Source organism: Oreochromis niloticus, linkage group LG6 (assembly GCF_001858045.2).
Source record: "Oreochromis niloticus isolate F11D_XX linkage group LG6, O_niloticus_UMD_NMBU, whole genome shotgun sequence".
Taxonomy (NCBI): Eukaryota; Metazoa; Chordata; class Actinopteri; order Cichliformes; family Cichlidae; genus Oreochromis; species Oreochromis niloticus.
This window is the reverse complement of record NC_031971.2, coordinates 29,605,084-29,630,479: the sequence shown is the minus strand read 5'-3', so window position 1 is coordinate 29,630,479 and position 25,396 is coordinate 29,605,084. Positions and strand designations below refer to the sequence as shown.

Genomic DNA, 25,396 nt, shown 5'->3' with positions numbered 1-25,396 from the left:
TTTGAGTGCGGCCGTTAAGGACCGTTAAGGCTGCGTACTTTAAGGCTGCAGACCCTGAATTGGGAAACAGTCATACATACATGTTTTGGTTCGTGCAACTGGTCCGTCCGGTTATTGTCTCCCCAGAAACATTTCCGTTGTCTTTTTTCCTATTTCCGTTGTGCTTTGTGTGCTTTTGCAGCGTTTTTCTTTTTGCAGCATTTTTCTTTTTGCAGCATTTTTCTTTGTGCAGCATTTTTCTTTTTGCAGCGTTTTTCTTTTTGCAGCATTTTTCTTTTTGCAGCATTTTTCTTTTTGCAAGTGTTTTTCTTTTTGCAAGTGTTTTTCTTTTTGCAGCATTTTTCTTTTTGCAGCATTTTTCTTTTTGCAAGTGTTTTTCTTTTTGCAGCATTTTTCTTTTTGCAGCGTTTTTCTTTTTGCAGCATTTTTCTTTTTGCAAGTGTTTTTCTTTTTGCAGCGTTTTTCTTTTTGCAGCATTTTTCTGTTTGCAAGTGTTTTTCTTTTTGCAAGTGTTTTCTGAAGTTGCAGTCCGTTTGGCCTCTCAGGGCCACCGTAGGAGAGGGGAGCTGGAACAAACCATTTTGGGAGGGGGGGGGGTCCGGGGGGGGGGGTATCTATACTTTTGTTGTTAAAATGTTACGTCTCAACCAAGTACTGAATGCTTTTTATATTTTTAGTAGTGTGTCACACAAACAGCAAATATTGTCAAAAAAAGTAAGAAATCTTTGGGGGTGCTTTGATTCATTTTGGGGGTCCTGAAGCACCCCCAAAAATGGGCTAAAATCGCCCCTGTGAGAAGCTTAACTTTTCTGACTCTACCGTCAGCTCCTCGAGTGACTTCAACGACTTTGGTGAGTTTCCATTGGTTCCTTGGAAGACAGTCTTCTTGCAATAAAACAATTTCATTTATTTGTGCGTTTCTTCTGTTTTTATTCCATTTGCTTCTTTGTTGCAGTTTTAACAGATATTCCTTTTTCCATCTGGTCCAAAATACATTTGCCAAATACTGTACTCATTTCAATTTTTTCTGCAGGTAGAGATCTTCTTTAGCAAATTCTTCAGGTGGTGGTGTGGTGAGATCACTGCTGATTTCATTGTCAAAATATGGTTGGGTATCAATGGCTCTGGTCCTACAGGGTCGTTGATACACTCTACAGTTAGTGGTCGACTATTCACCATTTCCATGGCTTCATACATGAACGTTCTCAATAAAGAAGTGTCTAATTTTGAAGCTGACTGGTCGAGAATGGAATTCAGAACATGTCTTATTGTCCAAATCTGTCCAGTAGACCAAAACATGTCTATAAATCATGGCAAATCCTGGAATTTGGGAATTTAACTGCTTAATAAATTTAAGAAAATGTACACTGAGTTTTGTTATGGAAGTTTTCATTTAATAAAGCCTGCAGACAAACGGTGACTGGTAGCTAACATCCTTTAATAAAAAAAACCAAAACCAAGCTTGGTGAGAGAGGCAAGGAGAGAGCCACGCTGACAAGCAGAGTCTCCCCCAAACCCAGCACAGCCCTGGGTTTAAATACCTTCTAAAAATCAACAGGCAATACACAGCTGTTTTTACACCTTTGATCTCCCCCAAAGAAAGGGTTCACACTAACTTGTCACCTCTTACAGTGGTTGATTCCCTTGTCTCTTTGCCATCCTCAAAGAGAAACAAAAGACTCCACTACCTGTGGAGTCTTCCAACACCGGTGCCAGGCTTCCTGTGTGAATGTCCCAAATCACCAGACCCCCACCATCTGTCTAACAGTTTGAATAGGGTGTGAGACAGACATGCTAAACCAGTGACCTAAAAGTGACCATTACTAACAATAAGAAATTCCAATATAGTTTATAGCGTCTGCTCTCATTAACAAAAGAAACCGACTGATCAGACAATTTGAAATCTGAAATTCTTTGGTGTGCAACTGTAAAAAAAAAGAAAGGGTGGGAGGGGGCGGGGGCCAGGTTCTGCTTTAAGACGGGGAACCCTTCTAAACGGGAGGAGCAGTGGCGGAGCCAAAAACAATAGGAACTATAAAAATACCTTCTTAAAATATAAATTATTGCACACAGTAAAATACCCTGGCCAGGGACAACAATTATTAAAATAAAATAAAAGAGCCAAATAAAATATTAATATAGTCCACTAAAACACTAAAAGTCCCAAGAATAGTCCATTAAAATTGTGAAGCCGGCAGCATTTTCCGACGCCTGATCTCCACCACTCCTCTCCGGCAGCCACCCGCAAGGGCAGAGCTCCGAACTCCGCCCGCTGCTGCCTTAGGCTCAAGCGTGTACCAGGGCTCTCGTCTCCCTGTCCTCGGGTCTAGCCGCCGGCAGAATATCCTCTGGTTCCGCTCGTCTCTGTCTCAGCCCAGGTCACCGGGCCTTCCACAACCTGCCACCGCTGCCAGTCGCGCTGCAAATCTCCGTTAGCGAGATTTGCAGCGTTAATGCAGTTATGGCGTTAACATCATTTTAACGAGAGTAATGCTGACAGCACTAATATTAAGTAATCCAAAGTATTCAGAATGCATTACTCTCATTGAGTAACTTAACGGAATACGTTGCAAAATACATTTTGGGCCAAGTATTCTGTAATCTGTAGTGGAATACATTTTAAAAGTAACCTTCCCAACACTGGTTGTAAGGTAAGTGAGGTTCTTGTGATCTGTCACGATAGTAGGCTGCTCGGTTCCCTACAGCCAGTGATGCCACTCCTCCAGCGCCAACTTCACTGCGAGCAGCTTCCGATGAGCCATGTCATAATTATGTTCTGCAGGGTTCAGCTGCCAGGAGAAGAAGGCACGGGACTGGCATTGGCATGAGTTTGGCATTTGGGTGCACGAGAACTGGTGCTGAGGTAAAGAGTTCCTTTAATTTGGCAAGGGCTGCAGCAGCTTCTGGTGAGCAGACAAAGGACACTTTGGGTGAAGTGAGATGTGTGAGAGGTGAAGTTAACCTGACTGTAGTTGCTGATGAAGTGATGATAAAAAAAATTGCTAGAGGGAAGCAGCATTGGAAAAGTCATCCGCAGGCACCGGGGGAGCAATGACAGGGAAAGGCTGGGGCACTGTGTGGGAGAGGTGTACACACCGGAGCGAATTTCCTGTACTATTGTGAGCATCTTTTGTTTATCACTGATTTGTTTATGACTGATTTGTTTATCACTAATAGCTTGCCATTGTCTGTAGAAAATTTGCAGCATCTGCTCATGCACAGTGCCCTGTTTTGAAATGGCAGTACATAATGGCTCTGCTGGGTCTATGTTTTGGCCAGATCATACTGTCAAGGCCAGACGGTTGGTGCGCCAAGGTGAAGCAGAAAGGAAACTCAATAAACAGTTTCTTTTACTTAAGTATATTTACACAGGGGAGCGAGTAGAGGTTGCTTACTTGAAAATGTTGTTTGTTTGTTTTTCTGTTTTTTTGCAGTCAGTGAGTTGGTAAAGGAGACCAGTGTCAAAAAAAGGGACACCAGGTTAGATGCATTAGGCATTTGTACATAGGACAGAGTAGCTGACAATCTGGCAGACAGTGAAGATCTGAACTGGTCCTTAGGTACTGCCAGACTCATTATTTGCAATGAATCACAGGTGAGAAAAGGAAACCAAGACTTTGCCCAGAGGCAGAACCACTGCTTCAAGAGCAGAGTGGAAAAATACACCAAAACACCAATACACAACCCAGATCGCGACAACTATTCATTACTGATTAAAGGAAACAAGAACAACCCTTGGTTTCTCTTCAGCACTGTAGCCAGGCTGACAAAAAGTCAGAGCACTGTTGAGCCAACCATTACTTTAATGTTAACTAGTAATGACTTCATGAACTTCTTCACAAATAAAATTTTAACCATTAGAGAAAGAATTACTCCTAACCGTCTCACAGATGTAACATTATCTACAGCTACTCTTTCTCCAATTGATCTTCCTGAGTTAACTTCAGTAATTACTTCCTCCAAACCGTCATCGTGTCTTTTAGACTCCATTCCTGCAAAACTTCTCAAAGAAGTCCTGCCATTAATTAATGCTTCAATCTTAAATATGATCAACTTATCTCTAATAATCGGCTATGTACCACAGACCTTCAAGCTGGCAGTAGTTAAATTGTTGCTTAAAAAGCCATGTTTTGACCCAGTGGTCTTAGCTAATTATAGGCCAATCTCCAACCTTCCTTTCATATCAAAAATCCTTGAAAGAGTTGTTGTAAAACAGCTAACAGATCATCTACAGAGGAATGACTTATTTGAAGAGTTTCAGTCAGGTTTCAGAGCTCATCACAGCACAGAAACAATGTATACTTTATTGATCCCCGTGGGGAAATTCCTCTCTGCATTTAAACCATTCACTCAGACTATCTAATAGACTCCAATTTGTTCATGTAAATGGAGATTCCTCTTCTCACACTAAGGTTAATTATAAAGTTCCACAGGGTTCTGTGCTAGGACCAATTCTGTTTACATTATACATGCTTCCCTTAGGCAGTATCATCAGAAGGCATAGCATACATTTTCACTGCTATGCAGATGACACAAAACTTTATCTATCCATGAAGCCAGGTATCACAGACCAATTAGTTAAACTGCAGGAATGTCTTAAAGACATAAAGACCTGGATGGCCTCTAATTTTCCACTCCTTAATTCAGATAAAACTAAGGTTATTGTACTCGGCCCAGAAAATCTTAGAAATATGGTATCTAACCAGATTCTTACTCTGGATGGCATTACCTTGGCCTCCAGTAACACTGTGAGGAACCTTGAAGTCATTTTTAACCAGGATATGTCCTTCATTGCAAATACTAAACAAATATGTAGGACTGCTTTCTTCCATTTGCGCAATATCTCTAAAATTAGAAATATCCTTTCTCAGAGTGATGCTGAAAAACTGATTAATGCATTTATTACTTCTAGGCTGGACTACCAGCTTCTAGTTTGGATTCGGGTAACAGACACTATCTCTACTTTTAAGATTAGGTTTAAAATATTCATTTTTGCTAAAGCATATATTTAGGGCTGGATCAGGTAAGGCTGAATGCTCCCTTAGTTATGCTGCAATAGGTGTAGGCTGCTGGGGGATTCCCGTGATGACCTGAGCACTTCTTCTTCAGTCACCTTTCTCACTCACTATGTGTTAACAGACCTCTCTGCACTGAATCATACTTGTTATTAATCTCTGTCTCTCTTCCACAGCATGTCTTTTATCCTGTCTTCCTTCTCTCATCTTAACCGGTCACGGCGGATTTCCCACAAGCACACTGCACTACTGCGTTACTAAACCGTGATTTTATTTGTTAGAATGTCTCATGACAATGAAGTATGAGCGTGCGACATCCGTGGTAGCAACAGACACGTGTGTAGATCAACAATGGATGATAGGGAGCGTGGGGGAGAGTACGACCATGCAGCGTTTAAAGCTTTGGAGTACCGAAAAGTGACAAAAACATTTGTGTCCGCTGTACACTCTGCGTGGGAAGAAAACTTTTTTCAACAGCGAAAAATTCCAACACATCATAGAAAAAATACAGACTAAAAGTGGTGTCAAGCTGCCCCAGAGAAAGTGATTTGTTGGATACCTTGAGAGAGAATACGACATATATAATACAACTCTCATTTGAAGGCTCGGAGAGGTAGACTTTGTTTCCACCACTGCTGACATCTGGACGGTAAATAATAAAAGTTTTATGGGTGTAACATTTTACTGGATTAATTCCACTTTACAGTGCAACAAGGTCACCCTAGCATGCAAAAGAATTAGAGGCAGCCATACCCATGATGTAAATGGAGCAGAGATTCCCATCAGACTTCAAGGCAAAGTTGTTGCCATTGTAACTGACAATGCATCCAATGTCAGCCCTGGATTTGGAGTCTGAATCTGAAATATGTTAGGCTATGCCCTCTCTATTTTTGGTAATTCCACACCGATGGAAACCCAAACAAAACTCGCAGACCTGTTTTATATGTGCACTGAATAGTTTTCTATACGAAATCGCTGCAAAAAGTGCAGCCTTAACTAATGTCCACCCTACTGTTTCTTATTTTATATTAAGATTTTAAAATCTAGTCTGTCAATTAGACAACAAGACAGACCGGCATCATGTCTCAATTGCTAATTAGTCTGGGAGATAACTCTTTCTTGTGTGTATAACATAACACACAGGACAGATAGGGAATGGATTTAGACTCAAATCATTTTTGAGCTACTTTATGTTGATCTGATTAGAGCCTTGACTTTTGGTGTAAACAAAACAGTATCTGCTGAACTTCAAACCTGTAACTACTAAAAAGTAACCACTTCAAACCACTTCAAAGCTGTAATTACTAAAAAGCTAATATATCTTTACCTGATACAATCCCATATGAGAAACAATGCAAAAATATTTTCATTCCATGATCCAGAAAGAATGTTTTTCACTGTCTACCAGTCTAACCAAAAAATAAAGTTAAACACATATGTACCTATAAGTGTCAAGACTGGTTACTAATTGGATCTCTGTGATGTTCTACAAGGGAGTCATGTCTGATACATCCCAGTAATTATACAATTTGAAGTGGAAAATCAACCCTAAAATGTCAGTGGAAATGCAACTAAAGAGTCAAGTTCACAGGGCGTGTACCTTTTTAATATGTAAACTAACATGACATCAGCTCCATCCACAGAAATATGTCCTTTCTATGTCTGTATCACTGTGTGTCTATGTACGGTATAAAATTCCTATTACATTTTTACATTGATGAGCTGAATCAGTACTTGACTAAAAAATAGCCACAGATAGCTTCAAACCTAGAGAACCTGTGAAGGAGGCTATGGCTATTGTTTGAAAATTCTCACCATATCATGTTGTTACACTTTAAATCCTGCCCACTGTTATACCTGTCCAATGCAATTTCATATATTTCTTCTTTTTTTTAACTAAGGACCACACCCACCTTGTTACACAGTGCTTAATTCACGGCACACCCTCAGTTTCATGTTTCCTTAAAATTGAGGCAAGAGTGTGTTATGTCTCCTCGAGGGCAGGAGGGAATAACACAATAACTCCGGAAACTCGGTACAGGTGTTAAAAAACAGGTTTTATGGCAGCGCTCACAAAATAAATAACCCAAATTCAAACAACAAATGTGGGGGAGAAAGGGACAGTTAGGTTGTGCCAAAAAAACCCATCAAAACGACAAAACCAAAACATAGCTGAGCTATTATCCTAGAAAACAAAAACAGAAAGACCCTAAACCTCAACTCAAAACAAGCTCAAAATTACATGGGTGGCACCAACCTACTTACCTAGTGTTTCTAACAAAAAGACTCTACGTGAGTAAGTGTATGGGGTCCCCAAACTTACCTAGTCCACTTTTACTCCCACCACAACCATCAAACAAAAGAAACACAGCAGAGGAGCTTTACACATGAGCCAAACAATTCAAAGGAGGGAAGAGAGGCCGCGCCCAGCCACAGGTGAGTCTCCTTATCAAGGTGTGCACTCCTGGTTTGTCCAATCAGGGTCTCCCTCCTCTAATTAGTTGGACATCCCCAGATTGACATCAGCCTGCAGTCTGCAACCTAAGGGAATAGCAAACAAAAGGAGAGGGAAAGAAAACATGCAGCCTGCAGACACGTAACACCCCCACCCTTACAAGTCCAAACAAAAAGTTTGGATCCTTCAAACACAAACAAAAACCCTAAACAGACTACAGGGCACGGGATAGTGCATCAGCCAGGACATTTTCTGTCCCTTTTTTATGGCAGATCTGAAGGTTATACTCTTGGATGATTAAAGACCACCTCATAAGCCGACGGTTGTTATTGTACATCCTTGAAAGGAAAACAAGCGGATTGTGGTCTGTAAAGACTTTTATGGGTTCTACACTTAATCCAAGATAAATCTCAAAATGTTGCAAAGCCAACAGAACGGCAAGAGTTTCTTGTTCGATTGTGGAATACCTTCTCTGAGGAAGAGTGAACTTCTTTGAGAAGTAGCACACAGGGTGATCGAGTCCATCCTGATCTTCCTGTAGATGTCACGGTCTAGCAGGCAGACCGTGGGGAATGTAGGAGATAGGACCCAAACGCTGGACTTAGTGGAATGAGCAGTGCATTTATTTACAGTGAGGTAAATGTACACCACACAATAAATCTCCTGAGTGCTCCCTTGACTCCCGTGACGTGTCTTCTCCTAAGTGCTGGTATCCCGTGCTCTCTGCCCCTGTGCCTACGCACACCCCGTGCATCCTGCAGTCCAGTGTTCCGCTCTCCTCCTGAGGAAAAACAACAGATGCAGCCGTTATGGCACCAACTCCAGCAGGCATACACTCAACAGCACTTTAAACACTGACATGGAGTCTAACTCAACAATCCTGCGCCGGAGGAAGCCCCATTGCTCTGTTATGTAGCTCCCCCCGACGAGCCTGATCAAAAGCAGGTGTGTGGGAACATAGGCGTGACCAGCAGCCGGCAGGACCACACCCATCAGGCCTGCAGGTGGCTGTCCTTCATCCTCCAGCCACACCCGCAGACACACACACACGAACACACACCAGCATGGAACACAAGAGCACAGTGCCGCAAACATACATCCAAAAATAACAATAATGATAATGATAATAATAATAAAGGTCCACACTGTTCACGGACCCCGAGTCCCCGGAACCGGGTCCGTGACAGTAGAAGGACAGCACCTACCCCAACGGCGCTAGCATCGACCTCCAACTTGAATGGTCAGCTGAAGTCTGGGGCGGAGAGAACAGGTGAACATGTAAGCAATCCTTTAAGATTCTCAAAGGCATGTTGGCATTCATCAGACCAGAAAAATGGAACTGAGGGACTGGTCAAGGCAGTCAACGGGGCAGCTACTGTTGAGAAGTTCTTACAGAACCGGCGATAATATCCGGCCATTCCAAGAAAACGACGTAGCTCCCTTCTTGTAGATGGAACTGGAAATGTCGAAATGGCACAGATCTTGGCATCCACTGGGCATACCTTTCCTCCACCAACTTGTTGGCCTAGATAGAGAATGGTGCTTTTACCAAACTCACACTTGGCAAGATTCAAAGTCAGCGAGGCAGCTGAGAGGCGTTCAAATACAGCTGACAAGGTAGCAAGATGCTCTGCCCATTCACTGGAATACACAACAATGTCGTCTAGATACACCCGGCAGTTTGGAACATCACCCAGTACTTTGTTCACCAGCCTCTGAAATGTAGCTGGCGCATTACATAACCCAAATGGCATGACTGTGTACTGGAGGAAACTGTCCGGAGTTACAAAAGCAGATATCTCTGATGCCCTTTTGGTTAAAGGAATCTGCCAGTAACCTTTCAACATATCCAGTTTAGTAATAAATGTGGCAGGTCCGATGTCATCAATGCAATCATCGATGAGGGGCAAGGGGTATGCGTCAGGAACTGTCACAGCATTCACTTTGCGGAAGTCCGTACAGAACCGTGGACTCCCATCAGCTTTAATGTCCAACAAACATGGGGAACTCCAGGGGCTACAACTGGGTATGGCAAGTCCATTCCTAATTAGATATTCTACTTCCTTTTGCATAACCTCTCTTTTGATGGGATTGACTCTATATGCACGTTTAATTGGTGCAGGATTGGTAAGAACAATGTCATGGGATATCAAACTCGTCTGGGTAGGAATATCCCCAAACATAGCGTTTTTCCCAAGCGGAAAGACAAAATCAGGTTCTGAATGTCTTCAGCCTGATCAAGTGACAGGTGAGACAAATAGTGGGGCAAGTCAGACAAAATTTCACTATTACTGAGTCTCGTACCCTGTGACGCATCTTTGCCCAGGACCACATCCTTCTCACTGCTTTCATTGGCTATCTCTGAAGTTATGCATGCTACAGGAGAGCTAGACGTAACCTTGTGCAGAGTGAGGGGGTCATCTTCATTCTCTCTAGAAAGATAATGTTTCATCATGTTAACGTGGCATACCCTGGTCTTGCGACGACGATCAGGTGTTTGAACAACATAATTGGTCTCACTAAGTTTCTTTTCCACCACATATGGTCCAGAAAACTTTGTTCTCAGAGAAGAGCTCAGAATGGGGAGCAAAACTAGAACCTGATCACCAGGTTTAAACTGGCGAGCAACAGCTCTCCGATCATAGTGCTTTTTCATCCTTACCTGCCTAGCAGTTAAGGTGTCCCTGGCAATAGCGCAAGCCGATTTAAGGCGCTCTCTAATTTTAGCCACATACTCAGGGATGCTCTTCAGTTTTTTAGTTGGAACAACTAGCTGTTCTTTAAGGATATGCAATGGTCCTCTAACTTCATGTCCAAATACAAGCTCTGCAGGACTAAAGCCTAGGGACTCTTGCACTGCTTCACGAGCAGCGAACAATAAGAATGGGATACCCTCATCCCATTTCTTTCCAGTCTCCAGACAGTATTTGCGGAGCATGGACTTTAATGACTGGTGAAATCTTTCAAGTGCTCCCTGACTTTCAGGATGGTAGGGGCTTGATGTAATGTGTTCCACTCCTAAGGCCTTCAAGGCCTGAGCAAAGGTCCTAGACTTAAAGTTGGTTCCCTGATCAGTCTGGACTACCTTTGGAAGACCAAACAAAGAGAAGAACCCAACCAGAGCTTTACTGATGACAGGAGCGGTGATTCTTCGCAGGGGCACTGCTTCAGGAAACCTAGTAGAAGCACACATCATTGTTAGAATGTATTGGTGCCCTGACTTCGATTTTGGTAAAGGTCCTACACAGTCAACAACAACCCTGGTAAATGGTTCACCCATCACTGGAATTGGTGACAGGGGTGCAGGTGGGATAACTTGATTTGGCTTGCCCACAATTTGGCAAACATGGCAGGTACGACAGTAACGTACAACATCAGACTTGAGTCCTGGCCAAAAAAAATGTTTGAGGACCTTATGATACGTTTTATTTATGCCAAGGTGTCCGGAAAGTGGGTGATCATGTGCTAACGCTAGGACTTGCAAGCGGAAAACCTTTGGCACAACAACTTGATAAACTGTATGCCAGTCATCTAAGTTTCCACCAGCCCAGCGACGTAGAAGGAGGCCTTCATCAACAATGTACGCCACCTTCTTTACCTTAGCTTCCTCCTGGGTAAGTACAGAAGAACAGCATTTCAGAAGAGAGTCATCTTCATGCTGTGCAACAATAAATTCCTCTCTAGAAGAGGGCAGTTTTATGTCTGCATTAGGAAGAGAAAACATCTTTCTAGACTCATCTTTAAGCATAGCTTCTGGTCTAACACTATCAGGTGCTTCTTTCATAACGAGGAAAGAGTCAGACAAATCAAAGTCAGTCTTCTTGGATTGAGATCTAGTTACCACACAAGCAGGAAAAATGTTAGCATACTCTTGCTGTTTAACTTCTAAGCCTGTTTCAGGCTTATCCAGCATCTCAGGTACAGGCATCACTTTTCCACCTGCTAAATCAATTCAATTCAATTCAATTCAATTTTATTTATATAGCGCCAAATCACAACAAAAGTCGCCTCAAGGCGCTTTATATTGTACAGTAGATAGCACAATAATAAATACAGAGAAAAGCCCAACAATCATATGACCCCCTATGAGCAAGCACTCATAGGGGGGTCATTCCCGAGGATGAAATCAACCCCTTTTATGGGCAGCGAGGGGGAGGACAGTGACCTTACCAACTCCACTGAAAACAGAGGAAGTGATATGAACATTGTGCAAAGGTGCAGACACAAAAGTCATTCCGATACCCTGGACCACAACACTTGACTGACAGGATGACTCAACAGACAAAGGCAAAATACCCTCTCGAATGATAGACTGCGAACCACCCGTGTCTCTCAGTATTGTTATAGACTGGTCATCAACAGTATCACCTGTTAAAGAAACAACCCTGTGTGATAAAAGGTTTGAAACAAGGATCTATTTCACTCTGAGATGTTTGGTTTCTGGGAGGCGACATGTTTTTAATCAAACCCACGCCCTTGGGTTGTGGTGGTGTAGTCTTATTTTATTAGTGCAAGGCAATCAGCAATGACATGACCCTTTTTGTGGCAATAGAAGCATTCACGTACCTCACGAGAGAGAAATGGTTGCTTAGCTCTGGCTTCAGGCTGACCACGATCAGGCTTTGGTGAGCGTGTGATCAACACTTTATCTGAACGAGGGGATGATGCAAACACATTTTTGTGAGTCAAAGTGAACTCATCAGCCAAAATTTCCTTTTGTGATAAAGCATATAGTTAGCGTTGGATCAGGTGACTGCGATACGTGTAGGCTGCTGGGGAATTCCCATAATGACACCCACTGAGTGTTTCTTCTTTATTCACTTTTTTCACTCACTATCTGTTTATACACCTCTCAGCATTCAATTATTAATCTCTGGCTCTCTTCCACAGCGCGTCTTTCTCCCGACTTCTTCCCCCAACTCCAACCGGTCTTTGCCTTACAATAAAAAGGACCTTGAGGCAACAGTTATTGTCATTTGGCACTATATAAATAAAATAAAATTGAATTGAATTGAATACTTTCTCATTGTAAATGTGTTTTGTGGTACTAGGTGGTAAAGAGTATGGAGACTGAAGGGAAGGCTTTGCTTTCAATTTGAACAGTCTGTTTATATTTCTTCTCCAGATTGTGTATTTTTCTGTGGAAAAGTCTTTTAATGTATAAAAGCCTTCCATTATTAGTTTCTTTAAAGTCACTGTTTTGAAATGTTTACTGAGAGATTTGTTAGCACAAGAACAAACTTCATCTGAACTTTATAAGAGAAGTCATGCCCCAATTTACACATGATAAGGAATGATTAGTTTTGTACAAAGGATATTTATTAATGAATAGCTTGGTCTGACAGCTAACCAAAGCCAAAACAGTCTCTTAATCAATATATATTAATTAATATATATTTACATTGAAACCTTTGCATTTGAATGTGTTAGTTGTTTCATTAGTCTTTATTTTTGAGAGCAGTTAAAAGCCATTAAACAATGACATTGTTAGACCTGTTCCAAACTTTGATGCAAATGCATTAAAGTCACAATCCTTACTGAAGGAGAAAAACTTGAAATCTTTGTATTTTATTTTATTGTTTTCAGGTTAAATATCAAACTCACTGTACTTATTGTTGACCTTTTTGTTATCCATATATGGGCATCTAACAATAGGGAAAGCACTGTTCTACAGTTTCCAAGGATGGTTTTTACAAAGTTATATATGAAATTCATAAATTCTTTGCAATTTCACATTGAGAAATATTATTCTTAAAAACATTTACCCACACAAAATAATAAGGACATCACAGGTACAGCCTATTCTTATCAACTGTTTAAACGAGATCTTTGGAATTTTGTGCCTTGGTACATGTAATATGGTATGTTATCCATCCCATCAGAAAATAAGCACACTGTGGTCATAAAGGGATGGACTTAATCAGCTACAATACCCAGCTAGGCTGTGGTGGTTAAATAATGCTCACAAAGGTCTCAAGGTGTGCAAAGAAAATACCACCTAGACAATTTTATCATCAGTAGCAGTCTGATCCACTGAGGTGGGATGGCCCTATGCTTTCATGTCATTTATTCCGAAATCTGATCCTACCATCCAAATTTTGTTACAGAAATCAAGACTCATCAGACCAGGAGATTATTTTTTCAACCTTTTAGTATCTAATTTTGATGATCCCTAGTTTGGTAAAAATGCAGACAAATTGGAAACATGAGGACACAGAGAAAGATATGTCTCGCTAACTAATTTATCACACTACAACAAAAGTTATCTTAATTTAGTCCTATTCTATATTTTTAATATTGATTTTACATTTGATTAATTTTTTCATTCATAGGCTCCTTTAGTTAAAGGAATGTTTCAATGTTATTTGTTAACTGTTAATGAAAAGTCAAGAATACAGAGTTTCTTAAAGCCTTCTTTATTTGAATTATTAATATTACAGAAACATTTGATTACAGTTAAAGCCGGGATTGCATCCTGGAAAAAATAGGCAGGGAGAGATGAAATCAAACTAGCGAAGTATGAAAACTGTGGCCTGTGGCATTCAGAAAATAGCCTATTAATGCATATAGAGTTGGCATCATGATCTAATATCAACATACATCTATATTGTAAAGTGTTTACATTTATATTATTACATTTATTCAAATTATATAAAGGCCATATAACTGCCATATATGTTTACCCAGTGATATGTTTCAGGTCCAATAATATTCACATTTGTCTTATCCCACATTAAAGGCACCATATCCCTTTCTATTCACACATGACATCATTATCTGTCCATTTTCTAGCTACCTGGCTATGTAACTCTAATTTATTTTCTATCCTTCTCTATTTGCCTGCCTCTCTGCCCCAATAGTTTGGGAAGATCCTTTATTCTATCATGTCTGCCAAGATGCTGTCATCTTCTTCAACATCCACCTTGATCTTCTTGCCCACCAGCTGCTGCATATGTTCTGGAGGGATACCCTTTGGCTCACCAACCTTCACTGCAAACATGCCCAGGCTCAGCACTTTTTCTTTAGGGATTGCCATCTTAGCAATGACTGACTTGCCCAACTGGAGTGAAAAGAATATAAATACATAAAAGATATTTTAATAAAGCTCATGTACCTTTTGCAAATTTGTACAATTATGGATGTTCAGTGAGCTGAAGAGGGTGGAGGTAAACAAAGTTAACAATGACTGGTTTGATAGTGTTATAACATCTCAAAGAATTTCAAAACCCTAGTCAAATGAATCAAACTGACCTTATCATGGCAGGTCTTCTCGCATGGTAACATTTGCTTGTCTGGTGATCCCATTGCTGTTTCCACCAGTTGTATTGCTCGGACCAGCTCTGCCAGCTCGGAGGGCTCCAGGGATGCCTCATGGTCATTTCCCTTCCAGGTCTTATCCAGGGTCACATGGCGTTCCACAACTTTTGCTCCCATCGCCACGGCAGCCACAGTGATGTAAATCCCTTTCTCATGTCCTCCTGGTATTTCTTTTTAATACAAGAAAAAAAAAACTATAGTATTACACAAACTAAGTCTGAGCATATTAAAGTCAAATGTGTGGTAATGCTCAACACAATCACTAGTTTCCATTGACAGGTGTCTTCTCTCCGAAATCAGCACCTACTTTGTGATTGTGTAATATGACACTGTGTAATCATATAACATTTAGGGGCTGGATTTGAAAGTAATTGTTGAGCTAGCTGTTGTGTGCTATAAAACCGCTATTGTTTTAATAATGTGCCATTTGTTTCCTCTGCATACTACAGCAATGGACTACTTGCACTAGGGCGTGTGACGTATTTCCGTTTCCAAATACTACCGCTTGGGCGTTTCCGGTATGTTTGTTTATCTATCGGTAGCTATGCTAATGTCACTTCAGAATGAGTATAAAAAGGAAAGTACTTAAAACAGAACATTTTCAAAAACAGGAGAAGAAATACTCCGAGCATTGCTGTGTCCCACTTTGTTCGGCTTCAGCCAAATTTAACGGCATACTAAGTTTTCATGCCTTTCCGACCCATTCCGACTTGAGAAGACAATGGCTGGTAAACATACGATTACCTCTCACACCAGGGTCTGCAGCAGACACTTTGCCAGTGATCAACTCATAGAGCCAACAACCCTTGATGGTCGAAGGCGGCTTATTAAAGGTGCTGTACCAACACTTTTTGAGTGGTATGGCTATAAAGTTGAACCACCGCGGCGTAGTGTTTGGGAGAGAATGGAGCGACGCCCTGAACTATTTCCTCCTGACGATCAAGAAGAGCACAGTCTTACAATAGATCATGACTACTGCTCAGTCCCTCAGCCGTCTGCATTGGACATATCTGCATCAGCTGCAGAAGACCTGTCCAAAGACGTGGAGACTCTGAGGAAGGAAATGCAGGAGTTACGTGTCCAGCGAGAATTTGGGTTACAGCGCTTTGCTGGCTCCGACACTGACATCCGATTCTATACCAGGTATACCTAAGTTCTATTCAAGCTAACTGTTTAAAATATACCAAGGTCACCATCAGTTAAATTTCGAAAGTGTTTCCAGTCTTAATGAAAACAAAATAGATACTTACTTTTTCTCTGCTGATTGTATGTTTCATGTAGATGCTTTAGTATTTAAAAGATATCCTAATGCTACAGGTAAAATACAACACCAAATAGACTCTTAATCAGACTATGTTATGTAGCATACCATTAGCATATTTGTCACAGTTTACATTATTTTTACGTCAGTGTGTAATGTTAATTAATGAGTGACACGATGTATGTCTCTCTCATGAATAGATTTCCAAGCTATGATCATTTGATGGCATTTTGGTTTTTGATTGAGCCTTGCATCTATAAAATGATCCGGGTTTCAAGAGCCAAGTCAGCTGCCAATAGGAACGAACAAGTGTTGACACCTGCACGCACATCAATGGTAGGTTATGGGTTTGTTGGTATTTAGAACTAGAGGTGTAATGTTATTGTATTTATGTACAATAACATTACATAATGTACAATAGCATACTAGACTCAGTATCCTTTACATACATACACCTGTGTACTACAGCACCTCATTGTTTACCCCATGGTACAGTATGGTATGCATAACCATTACAAAACATTTAGCCAAGAAAAACATAATTTTACTATTTCATAGCTTAAGGAGTAACATTTTCCCTTTTGTTTTCACCTTCCAGAGGCAGCTGCTACAGCCAATTGACGAGTTCTTTCTTTTCCTGGTTTTCCTGTCAGTTGGTTTGAAGGAGAGGGACCTGGCACACCGATTTAACATACACCAGTCCACAGTGAGCCGCATTATTGCAACATGGACAGATTTTCTTGCCACTGCACTGGGGTCTCAATGCATTTGGCTTACACGTGAAGAAGTGCAAGCTTACCTCCCTGAGGAATTCAAAGATTTCTTAGACACCCAGATGATCCTTGACTGTACAGAGCTGAGGTGTCAGACACCATCCTCACCACTTCTCCAAAGTGAAATGTACTCTTCGTACAAATCCCACAGTACGATGAAAGCCCTGGTTGGCATAGCTCCACATGGTCCAGTGACATTCATCTCTAATCTGTATGCTGGTTCGGTTAGTGACAAGGAACTATTCAAACAATCAGGCATTGCTGAGAAGTTGACTGAAGACATGGCAGTGATGGTAGATAAGGGCTTCCTAATCACCGATTGTTGTAAATGCAAAGTGTACTGCCCACCTTTTCTATCTAAGCAGAAGCAGATGCCAGCATACCAGGTTAAGGAGACGCAGGCCATAGCCAGACTCAGGGTACATGTGGAGCGAGTCATTAGGAGGATAAAACAGAACAAACTTTTTGATAGCATCATTACCATGTCACATGTTTACAATATCAACCAACTGTTTGCAGTAGAATGTATGTTGTCAAATTACCAGAACACAGCATTAGTTAAAAAATGGGTTAAGTGAGACGAGATGGCTTTTTCCCAATACACCAGTGCCAGTACAAGTAACTTATGGAAAATGACCTGCAGCTGAGGCCACTACAGTTGCATTTCTTCCTTCTCAGCTGACAATACTTGATTACAGAACTGGTACTTGAGTGCTGATAGTTGAGTTCCAGTTATTGATCATTTTAATTCATTGCAAATGTTGAATGTTAATAATACTGTTTAATTATAATACTATATTACTATTCAGATTCAACAAAATTGTTTATCAAAATCATAAAGTAAATCACTAAATCGTTTTAAAATCATAAGTGACATTGTGCTTTTGGAACATCCAAAATACCATTTGTCATTTTCTTCCCTCAGTTGTGTTATTGTCTAAATGTATATCAGTATGCTAGGCATGGAGTGTTATATACTTACCATGTAAATAAGTTCTACAGAAATTCAATGTTTTAATGTGTGTTTTTAAAAAAAATGAAATTGATGCCATTGCTTAAATAACAGTTTATTGATTTCACATAAAAGTAACATGTAACAACAAAATAATTCATGAAATACATTGCAAATAAAACATCAGTTATTTTGTTCCAGCCAGCCTGAAGGATCTGTTTTCCTTTTTGCTATGTTTTCACTGTTCATTTTTCCAAACACAGGTATCTTGGCATATATATGTAAAAAAAGAAGTAGTCAGCCTTTTCTCTGATTGCATTGTGTACATCTGTATCCATGTATATTCTTTGTACTAGGTAGTCCTCTTGTGCCCACACAACAAAGTCACACCACTGCATCCCACTGATGAGCAGTTGTCCTTGCACTTGCCAGTAATATGCATGGCTCTTTTTTAGTTTAGGGGTACCACATTTCATTTGCACATATTTGCTGTCAATAAAGTTTTGTACATTGGGACATTTGAATTCAACAAGGCCAAACTGGGGGTATTCATTGGGGTCAAAAACAACACCATCAGGAGATGCAGCAAGCCAGGGGGCAATGGGGTGAATGACCAGACCACAGGGTGAGTAGTTAACATTCATTAGCCTACTATACTCTGCTGCTATTGCAGGCTCCATCTCAGTTCCTCTCCTCATGTCTGCTGTCTGCCTTGTTCCCTTCAATATACGCTCTGCTAGTGAATCTGCCGAGCTCTGGCCTCTGACGTGACACACCTCCCGAAACTTAGAGGCAGTCACTCTGGGCCTGCGGAGCTGATGCCACTCAGACGAAGAGCTTTGCTCACGTGTAGCTTCCTCTATTTTGTGAGCCATTTCCAGAGTTACAGACAAGCTTTTCAGATGCAGAAGCTCTTCTTCTGAACACACAAACACACAATCTGATGGCAAGATGTCATACCCCTCCAGAGGCAAGTGCGGTGTTGGTGGTGCATCACGGTGTAGTGTGATGTACCGGGTTGTCAAAACCGGCTGCTGATATGACAGAACACTGCCCTCCTGCACCAGCCCAAAGGCACTTTCCACAAGGGGCTTATCAGGTCTCATGTTTATTGTGGTCACAAGTGGTCTGTCCTCAATATTAAATTTTGCATATGCCTCCGTTATTCTGAACAAGCAGGGATCTGGTAATGGACCCACCATGCCTCTGTAGAAGCCACTCCTAAAGAAAACATCAATGACAATAATGTAAGGAAGAAGGTTATTATACTGAACAACAACTAAACTAAAAACTAAAAGGTGTAAAACAGTGGTGCATAAGTTAGAGACTGGGATGTATATGTACATGACTGAGTTAGCTGTCTTCAGAAACTGTAATGTTGTATGTAAATTAATACCTATTCTGACACATGTATGTATGTATGAACAAATAGCAACATGCATTTGTAACACAGGAAACCAAATTTTAAAATCTAATTACCATACTCCAGTCTGGGCCATCCTATTTGGTACCAGCTTAGTGAAGATCATGGAGTTGATGGGTCTTGGCTTCACACCCTAACAGAAGACACATTTACTATGGATGGTGTTGCTGTTCATATGTAAACATGGACTAATTCAAAAACTTTAACCTCATTTAAATTACCACTGTCCGTGGCTTGTGCCATTGCTGTTCAGATTCTGTGCAGCTATGCACAGGGGGGACAACCGGCACTCTGAGTTGTGAGTAGTGTGCTGTTTGGAAGAGCAGTGCCACTGTGTCATTGCACATAACAGCGCCTGCCACACAGGAGCACTGGCTATGTATCAGTACCACCGGCGATGAATCCAGAAGCTTAATCTAAGAAGAAAGAACGAAAATTAAAAATGTAACATCATCTTCATGGAAGAGCTGAACAGGAACATAGTTCAGTTTTATGGTTACGTACCTTCCTGAATGCTTAGTGTTTCCTTCTCTCCCTATTAAAACAACTTAACCATCCTTGATAACTGTAATAACTTAGATTGTGTATATTTGCAGTATTAACTTGGTGTCAAATGTTTCTGATCACCCAAACACACGCTGATTTAACTATCTGACTAGTCAAATTAGGTGTGATAAAGCAGGGAGACAAGGAAAACATTCAAGTTGATGGGCCTTTAGGAATGAACTTAACTAATGCTTAAATGAACTGAACCCCACTGAACGGGGATTAACAACTTTACACAGCTTCCTACCTACACTTAGTCTGTGTGGTGCCTCACTCTTCCTCATTGACCTGTAGCACAGGGCTCTCACACCGACCTCCCCTCCCCTGAATTTTAATGATCACTGGGTTTTCATTTGTTTGGTTGCTATGGTGATGTGTAACGGGAGTCACGTGGGTGCTAGCGGTGACATTAAGAGGACGTTGTCAGTCTGTCATTCACTGGTTTGATTTTGACAGAGAGCAGGGCTGGGTAGCCGTAGTTTTTGTTGACCGCAGCACAACGAGTTTCCCCTTGTTGCATTAGAGCCTGTGATGTTTTAAGAGTTTGAATCGCGAGCCGATCACATTGCTCTGTAAACTTTTCAAGCACTTTAATAAACAAGCAAGGAATTCCACCTCTCGCATTATTGCGTAAAGTTGACAGCGCGTCAGGCAAATAGGCAGGCTCCATCCCCGGCCTCTAGCAACTGTTGCTACACTCCTCTTCTTTTCTCTTTTTTTAAAACTTTAAAAACGGGTTGTGTGTGAGACTTTAAATCAACAAAATATAAAATATACATTTTAAATTGTTATTGATCCCTTTACCCCGAGTCCTAAAGTGTATATTTATTTTTTTACTGTTAAATATTTATTGTTCGTTTACTTGCACTGCTGTAACTGGAGCCTCGTGGTCTCGTCTCTCTATATACTGAACTGTATGTAGCGGAGAAGTTTACTTTGACTTCAGCAGCGAGCAGGCGCACCGAGGGCTCTCGCGCTCACTTTTCGCGTATAGAATTTTGAAAAAACATCGGAGTAAATTATAAGTCTGTATCATAATGTCTGGTGTTTTCATGTTTGTTGTTTTGTTTTTATTTTGTTTTATTTTGCGAGTTGGTAATTTTTCCCCGCCCTCTCCTCCCTGTGCCGCAAGCAGCAGGCGCACCTCGCAACCGGAGGGCCCCCTTACTCCCAGCAAATGGGCGATAGAAAACCGATCGGTGCCTATGACATTCCCAATATGCGCTGGCATGATGTCGGGGCAGCATGAGTACGAGCAATTTTTTTTTTTTTGCCGATGCCCGTGATGCTGCCCCCCACCTGCCGCCCCGGGCAACCGCCCGTGTCGCCCGTATCTAAAACCGCTACTGGTGCTGACAACCCTACTTGAACCAGGAAATAAGTTTAAACAAGAACAGTACCTCACCTGCAATATTTTAGTCTTTCCATGTTCTGTGAAGTATTTTTGGTCTTGTGCAATATTTTAGTCTCATTGGAATCACCATCCCCACCCTAAATGACCATAGCCCCTCCACCCTTATTTTATTTATCATATTATATAACTGCCCTTGTATACAGCCCCACAATATATCTGTTTCAATGTTTCCTATGAATACATCATGTATATTGCGCATATGCCATGTGTATAGTTCACTCACACATATATATTGCTTTTTATTTATTTTTACCCCTCATTGTATATTGTTTTCCCTTCTTTACTTTTGCACCTTGTGGTCCAGCTACCCAATTTCGCTGTGCAAGAAACTGCACAATGACAATAAAACTCTCTAAGTCTCTAAATCTACATCTATAGCATCTTGCAGTATACCACCACAACCACCTAAACCAACCCAGAGCTCTATTAGACAGTTTTTGCAGAAGCCTATGACCCCAGCAAGACAGAACTCAATTTACAAAGACCTGGCAAAAATGATTGCACTTGGTTTCCAACTATTTTCAGTTGTGGATGTTAAAGGATTCAGAAAGTTTATTCATGTACTAAATCCTATGTATGCAATTCCAAGCAGGAAAACACTCTCCCAAAAAATTCATCCCAGGCCTATATGACAGAGAACGTGCATCTTCTTTTATTTTGCATATTAATTTATATTTTATTGTGTTGTGGTTTGCAATGTTTTGTGTTGTTTCACTTTAAATTAGTTCAAAGGAAAAAGCTGAAAATTTAAATAGTTAAAAGTAGAATTGTAAATAGTTGGTTTCTGCATTTTATAATTTATTTTTTAAATTTTATCTGGAGTGAATAAATTAAAGCATACTTATATAATAAACATATATAAATAAAAAACACATTTTGTGCATAATTTTATATTGTTGTTGATAATAAATTAATTAAAGCAACAAAACAACCTGAAGAGCCGGTTGGGAGCCGAAAGAGCTGGCTCTTTTTAGTGAGCCGAGCCGAAAGAGTTCTCTGAAAAGAGCCGGAATTCCCGTCACTACTGCACATCAGATACCGTGCCTGGATAATAAGTTGGTCAAAGGAGGAGAGAGAAGCCTCTGACATCAAGATAAGAAAGCCCCTTACCATGCATGGAGCATTTCCCCAAGTCCAGCACACTGAGATTGTACACTAAATGGAAGGAAGTAGGCCGAGGACCAGTGAGTGTCAGACCCACTATCCAGGATAAAACACAATGAAAATAGCTTCAGACTATTAATAACTATCCAGAAAATGTCACTATTTATTTTTTCTCCCACTGTGATATAATCCATCTGTCTATCTACTTTTCTGCTTGTTAGCAGTCTAGCTTCCATGGTTTTCAAGATCTGATTTAACTCAGGTGAGAATTGGATCAAGGTAAAGGTCACACCAAATGTGAAAATAAGGAAAAACTTTACATTACACAGTCTTGATAGATGTTCAATCATCCAGGTAAGGAAATCCCAAAAAATTGACTCTGTTCATGTGGACTTTGTTGTATTGTTTATAATGTTTGCACTCCGTGCTTATTGTCCTTTATGATTTGCCGTAGTGGCAAACGGGGAGTGTTTCGTTTACGGAAGTGGGTGTGTGTTATGCTGGACTGCACGAGCGGCAATAAAGAAAATGGTGGCTCACGAAGCAGATTAAGAATACTTATTCATAAGTTTAGAACGGAACATTACATGGTGTCAGAGTTAATCGGACTAAACGCCCACTGACAGCGCGAAATGGATTCGTCGGGAGTTCCTGCACCACGAATGGACTGGGATTCAGCTAATCTTCCCGATGCCTGGCGGAGGTTCGTACAACATGTGCAGCTAATGTTTAGCGGCCCGCTAAGCGGCAAGCCCGAGGAGACCCAGTGCAGCTATCTTCTTCTGTGGGTAGGAGAAAGAGGCAGAGACATTTATAACACATGGCAACTATCTGATGAAGAAGCTAAAAAGCTGACCACCTATCTCGACAGGTTTGAACAGTACCTCATGCCGAAAACGAACACCATTTTTGCCAGATACAAGTTTAATGAAAGACTCCAAGGTGAAGGGGAGTCATTTGAACACTTTGTGACAGAGTTAAAGTTACTCGTCAAGCAATGTGGCTATGTTAACAGTGATGAAATGGTCCGAGACAGGATTGTCTTTGCAACCAGTTTCCCACAAGTCAGAGAAAAGCTGCTGAGCCAGGGGTCAGATTTAACTCTAGAAAAAGCCATAGACATTGCACGCTCCTATGAGATCGCACAAAACCAATTGAAAGCCATGGTCGACCCACACACAAGCCTGCAGGGAGCAGCGCCTGCTCATGCAGTATCCGCTAAGCGCCAGAGTACGCAGCAAAACATAGGAGGCCACCTCATCACAATAAGATGGGCAAATTGTGTGGAAGATGTGCACGAGCACACAGCCAGAAGGAGGAGTGCCCTGCAAAAGGGAAGAGGTGCAAAAAGTGCAATAAAATGAACCACTTTGCCAAAGCATGCCGTTCAGATGCACCACACCAACCCAACCCAGTGTACTCTATAAACCCTGACACTCCAAGCGACGAAGCGGAGCTATTCATAGATTCTATAACAAAGTGCAATGAAGGGGAGGCTGATGAACAGGCTTACGCAGACGTAGAAGTAGGCTCACTTCACCACATCGTGAGTTTCAAGCTTGACACAGGAGCCACTGCTAATGTCATCCCTGTCCGATTGTTTAAGAAGTGTTTCAAACAGGTCAGCTTGGCACCGCCCACACGCACACTATCTGGCTATGGAGGAGAAAAACTCAACATCAAAGGCACCTGCCAGTTGAAGTGCAGGTGGAAAGATATTCACAAGATGCTGACCTTTGACATAGTAGAAACTGCAGCACCCCCCATTCTAGGGCTGAGAGCATGCCTGGATCTAAAACTAGTCAAGCTGGTCATGTCAGTACAGATCACAAACGTCATGGAGGAGTTCGCTGACGTGTTTAAAGGCATAGGGAAATTCCCTGGAGAATGCGACTTACACATTGACCCAGACGCCATGCCCGTTGTGTGCCCCCCACGGAGGATCCCTTTCACACTGCGGGAACGACTGAAACAGGAGTTGGATGACATGGAGAAAAACGGCATAATCGTCAAAGTAAAAGAACCCACAGAATGGGTAAACGGACTGGTGGTCGCAGAGAAACGTAATGGGAAGCTCAGAGTGTGCCTTGATCCACGCGATCTAAACAAAGCCATCAAAAGACCCCATTACCCGCTTCCAACACTGGATGACATCACACCAAAGCTGGCAGGAGCACAGTACTTTAGTGTCATGGATGCTCGCTCAGGCTATTGGGCCATCCAATTAACCACCAAGTCATCGCTCCTCACCACCTTCAACACGACCTTCGGCAGATACCGCTTTCTGCGCCTTCCTTTTGGGATAATATCAGCACAGGACATTTTCCAAAGGAAAATCGATGAGACATATGAAGGGCTCAAGGGAGGGGCAGCCATTGTGGATGACATCCTCGTGTTTGGCAGGACAAAGGAGGAACATGACGAGAACCTCCGTGCCATGCTGGAGCGCACAAGGGAGCGAGGAGTGCATCTCAATCCAGAGAAATGTGTCATCGGCGCCACAGAAGTGAGTTACTTTGGACACAAACTCACCCGCGAGGGCATCCAGCCAGACCCAAAGAAACTGCAGGCCATAAAGGACATGCCACCTCCTGAGAATAAGAACGAGCTCGAGACAATTCTTGGAATGGCGAACTACCTGTCCAGATCCGCACCACGACTATCAGAAGTAAATGCACCGCTGCGTCAGCTGCTCAAGCAGGACTCGGAGTTCATCTGGGATCGGAATCACGACAGAGTCTTCCAGCAAATGAAAGATCTCATAACCAGAGAACCAGGCCCCATACTGGCATACTACGACACGACCAAGGAGCTACGGCTACAAGTAGATGCATCGAAGTATGGTTTGGGAGCTGTGTTGATGCAGGACGGACACCCAATAGCATATGCTTCAAAGACACTGACCCCAACAGAGGTTAACTATGCACAGATCGAAAAAGAGCTCTTTGCAGTGCTGTTTGGATGCAAGCGTTTCCACACCTACATATACGGCAGAAGAGTCATCGTCGAGTCAGACCACAAGCCGTTGGAGCACATACTGAAGAAGCCGATCTCTGTAGCCCCCGCTCGTCTGCAGCGCATGCTGTTACAGCTGCAGAGATACGACATAGAGATCGTGCACCGGCCCGGAAAAGAC

General features: G+C 41.7%; 3 protein-coding genes across 4 annotated transcripts; 1 reads left to right on the top strand and 2 right to left on the bottom strand.

Moving 5' to 3' along the window:
• Positions 1 to 14,044: 14,044 nt before the first annotated feature.
• On the bottom strand, positions 14,045 to 14,940 carry LOC102076252 (sialic acid synthase-like). The gene is made up of 2 exons (XM_005454770.4): positions 14,722 to 14,940; positions 14,045 to 14,530 (listed from the first exon to the last, which is right to left on the bottom strand). Exons 1-2 carry the CDS (start codon positions 14,902 to 14,904, stop codon positions 14,345 to 14,347), a joined length of 369 nt encoding a protein of 122 aa, XP_005454827.1. The 5' UTR covers positions 14,905 to 14,940; the 3' UTR covers positions 14,045 to 14,344.
• A 568-nt stretch (positions 14,941 to 15,508) lies between these two features.
• On the top strand, positions 15,509 to 17,399 carry LOC112847164 (uncharacterized). Its single transcript, XM_025908221.1, has 3 exons — positions 15,509 to 15,930; positions 16,249 to 16,384; positions 16,647 to 17,399. The coding sequence occupies exons 1-3, from the start codon at positions 15,509 to 15,511 to the stop codon at positions 17,397 to 17,399; spliced, it is 1,311 nt and encodes a 436-aa protein (XP_025764006.1).
• A 268-nt stretch (positions 17,400 to 17,667) lies between these two features.
• Positions 17,668 to 22,629, bottom strand: LOC109202412 (uncharacterized). 2 transcript variants are annotated; one of them, XM_019359722.2, is made up of 4 exons: positions 22,581 to 22,629; positions 19,418 to 19,612; positions 19,253 to 19,329; positions 17,668 to 18,994 (listed from the first exon to the last, which is right to left on the bottom strand). In XM_019359722.2, exons 1-4 carry the CDS (start codon positions 22,608 to 22,610, stop codon positions 18,019 to 18,021), a joined length of 1,278 nt encoding a protein of 425 aa, XP_019215267.1. In that variant the 5' UTR covers positions 22,611 to 22,629; the 3' UTR covers positions 17,668 to 18,018. The 2 variants fall into 2 exon arrangements, with proteins under 2 accessions (XP_019215267.1, XP_019215266.1); XM_019359721.2 differs by lacking the exon at positions 22,581 to 22,629 and adding an exon at positions 19,994 to 20,061.
• Positions 22,630 to 25,396: the final 2,767 nt, after the last annotated feature.

Coding starts and splice junctions, on each gene's coding strand:
- LOC102076252 (XM_005454770.4), bottom strand. CDS start 14,904: ATGGGAGCAAAAGTTGTGGAACGCCATGTGACCCTGGATAAGACCTGG. Junction 14,531..14,721: donor AGAAGACCTGCCATGATAAG/GTCAGTTTGATT, acceptor TTTTCACTCCAG/TTGGGCAAGTCAGTCATTGC.
- LOC112847164 (XM_025908221.1), top strand. CDS start 15,509: ATGGCTGGTAAACATACGATTACCTCTCACACCAGGGTCTGCAGCAGA. Junction 15,931..16,248: donor GACATCCGATTCTATACCAG/GTATACCTAAGT, acceptor TCTCATGAATAG/ATTTCCAAGCTATGATCATT. Junction 16,385..16,646: donor CACCTGCACGCACATCAATG/GTAGGTTATGGG, acceptor TTCACCTTCCAG/AGGCAGCTGCTACAGCCAAT.
- LOC109202412 (XM_019359721.2), bottom strand. CDS start 20,026: ATGAGGAAGAGTGAGGCACCACACAGACTAAGT. Junction 19,613..19,993: donor AGGCACCACACAGACTAAGT/GTAGGTAGGAAG, acceptor CTTTCTTCTTAG/ATTAAGCTTCTGGATTCATC. Junction 18,995..19,252: donor ATGGCCCAGACTGGAGTATG/GTAATTAGATTT, acceptor TGTTTTCTTTAG/GAGTGGCTTCTACAGAGGCA.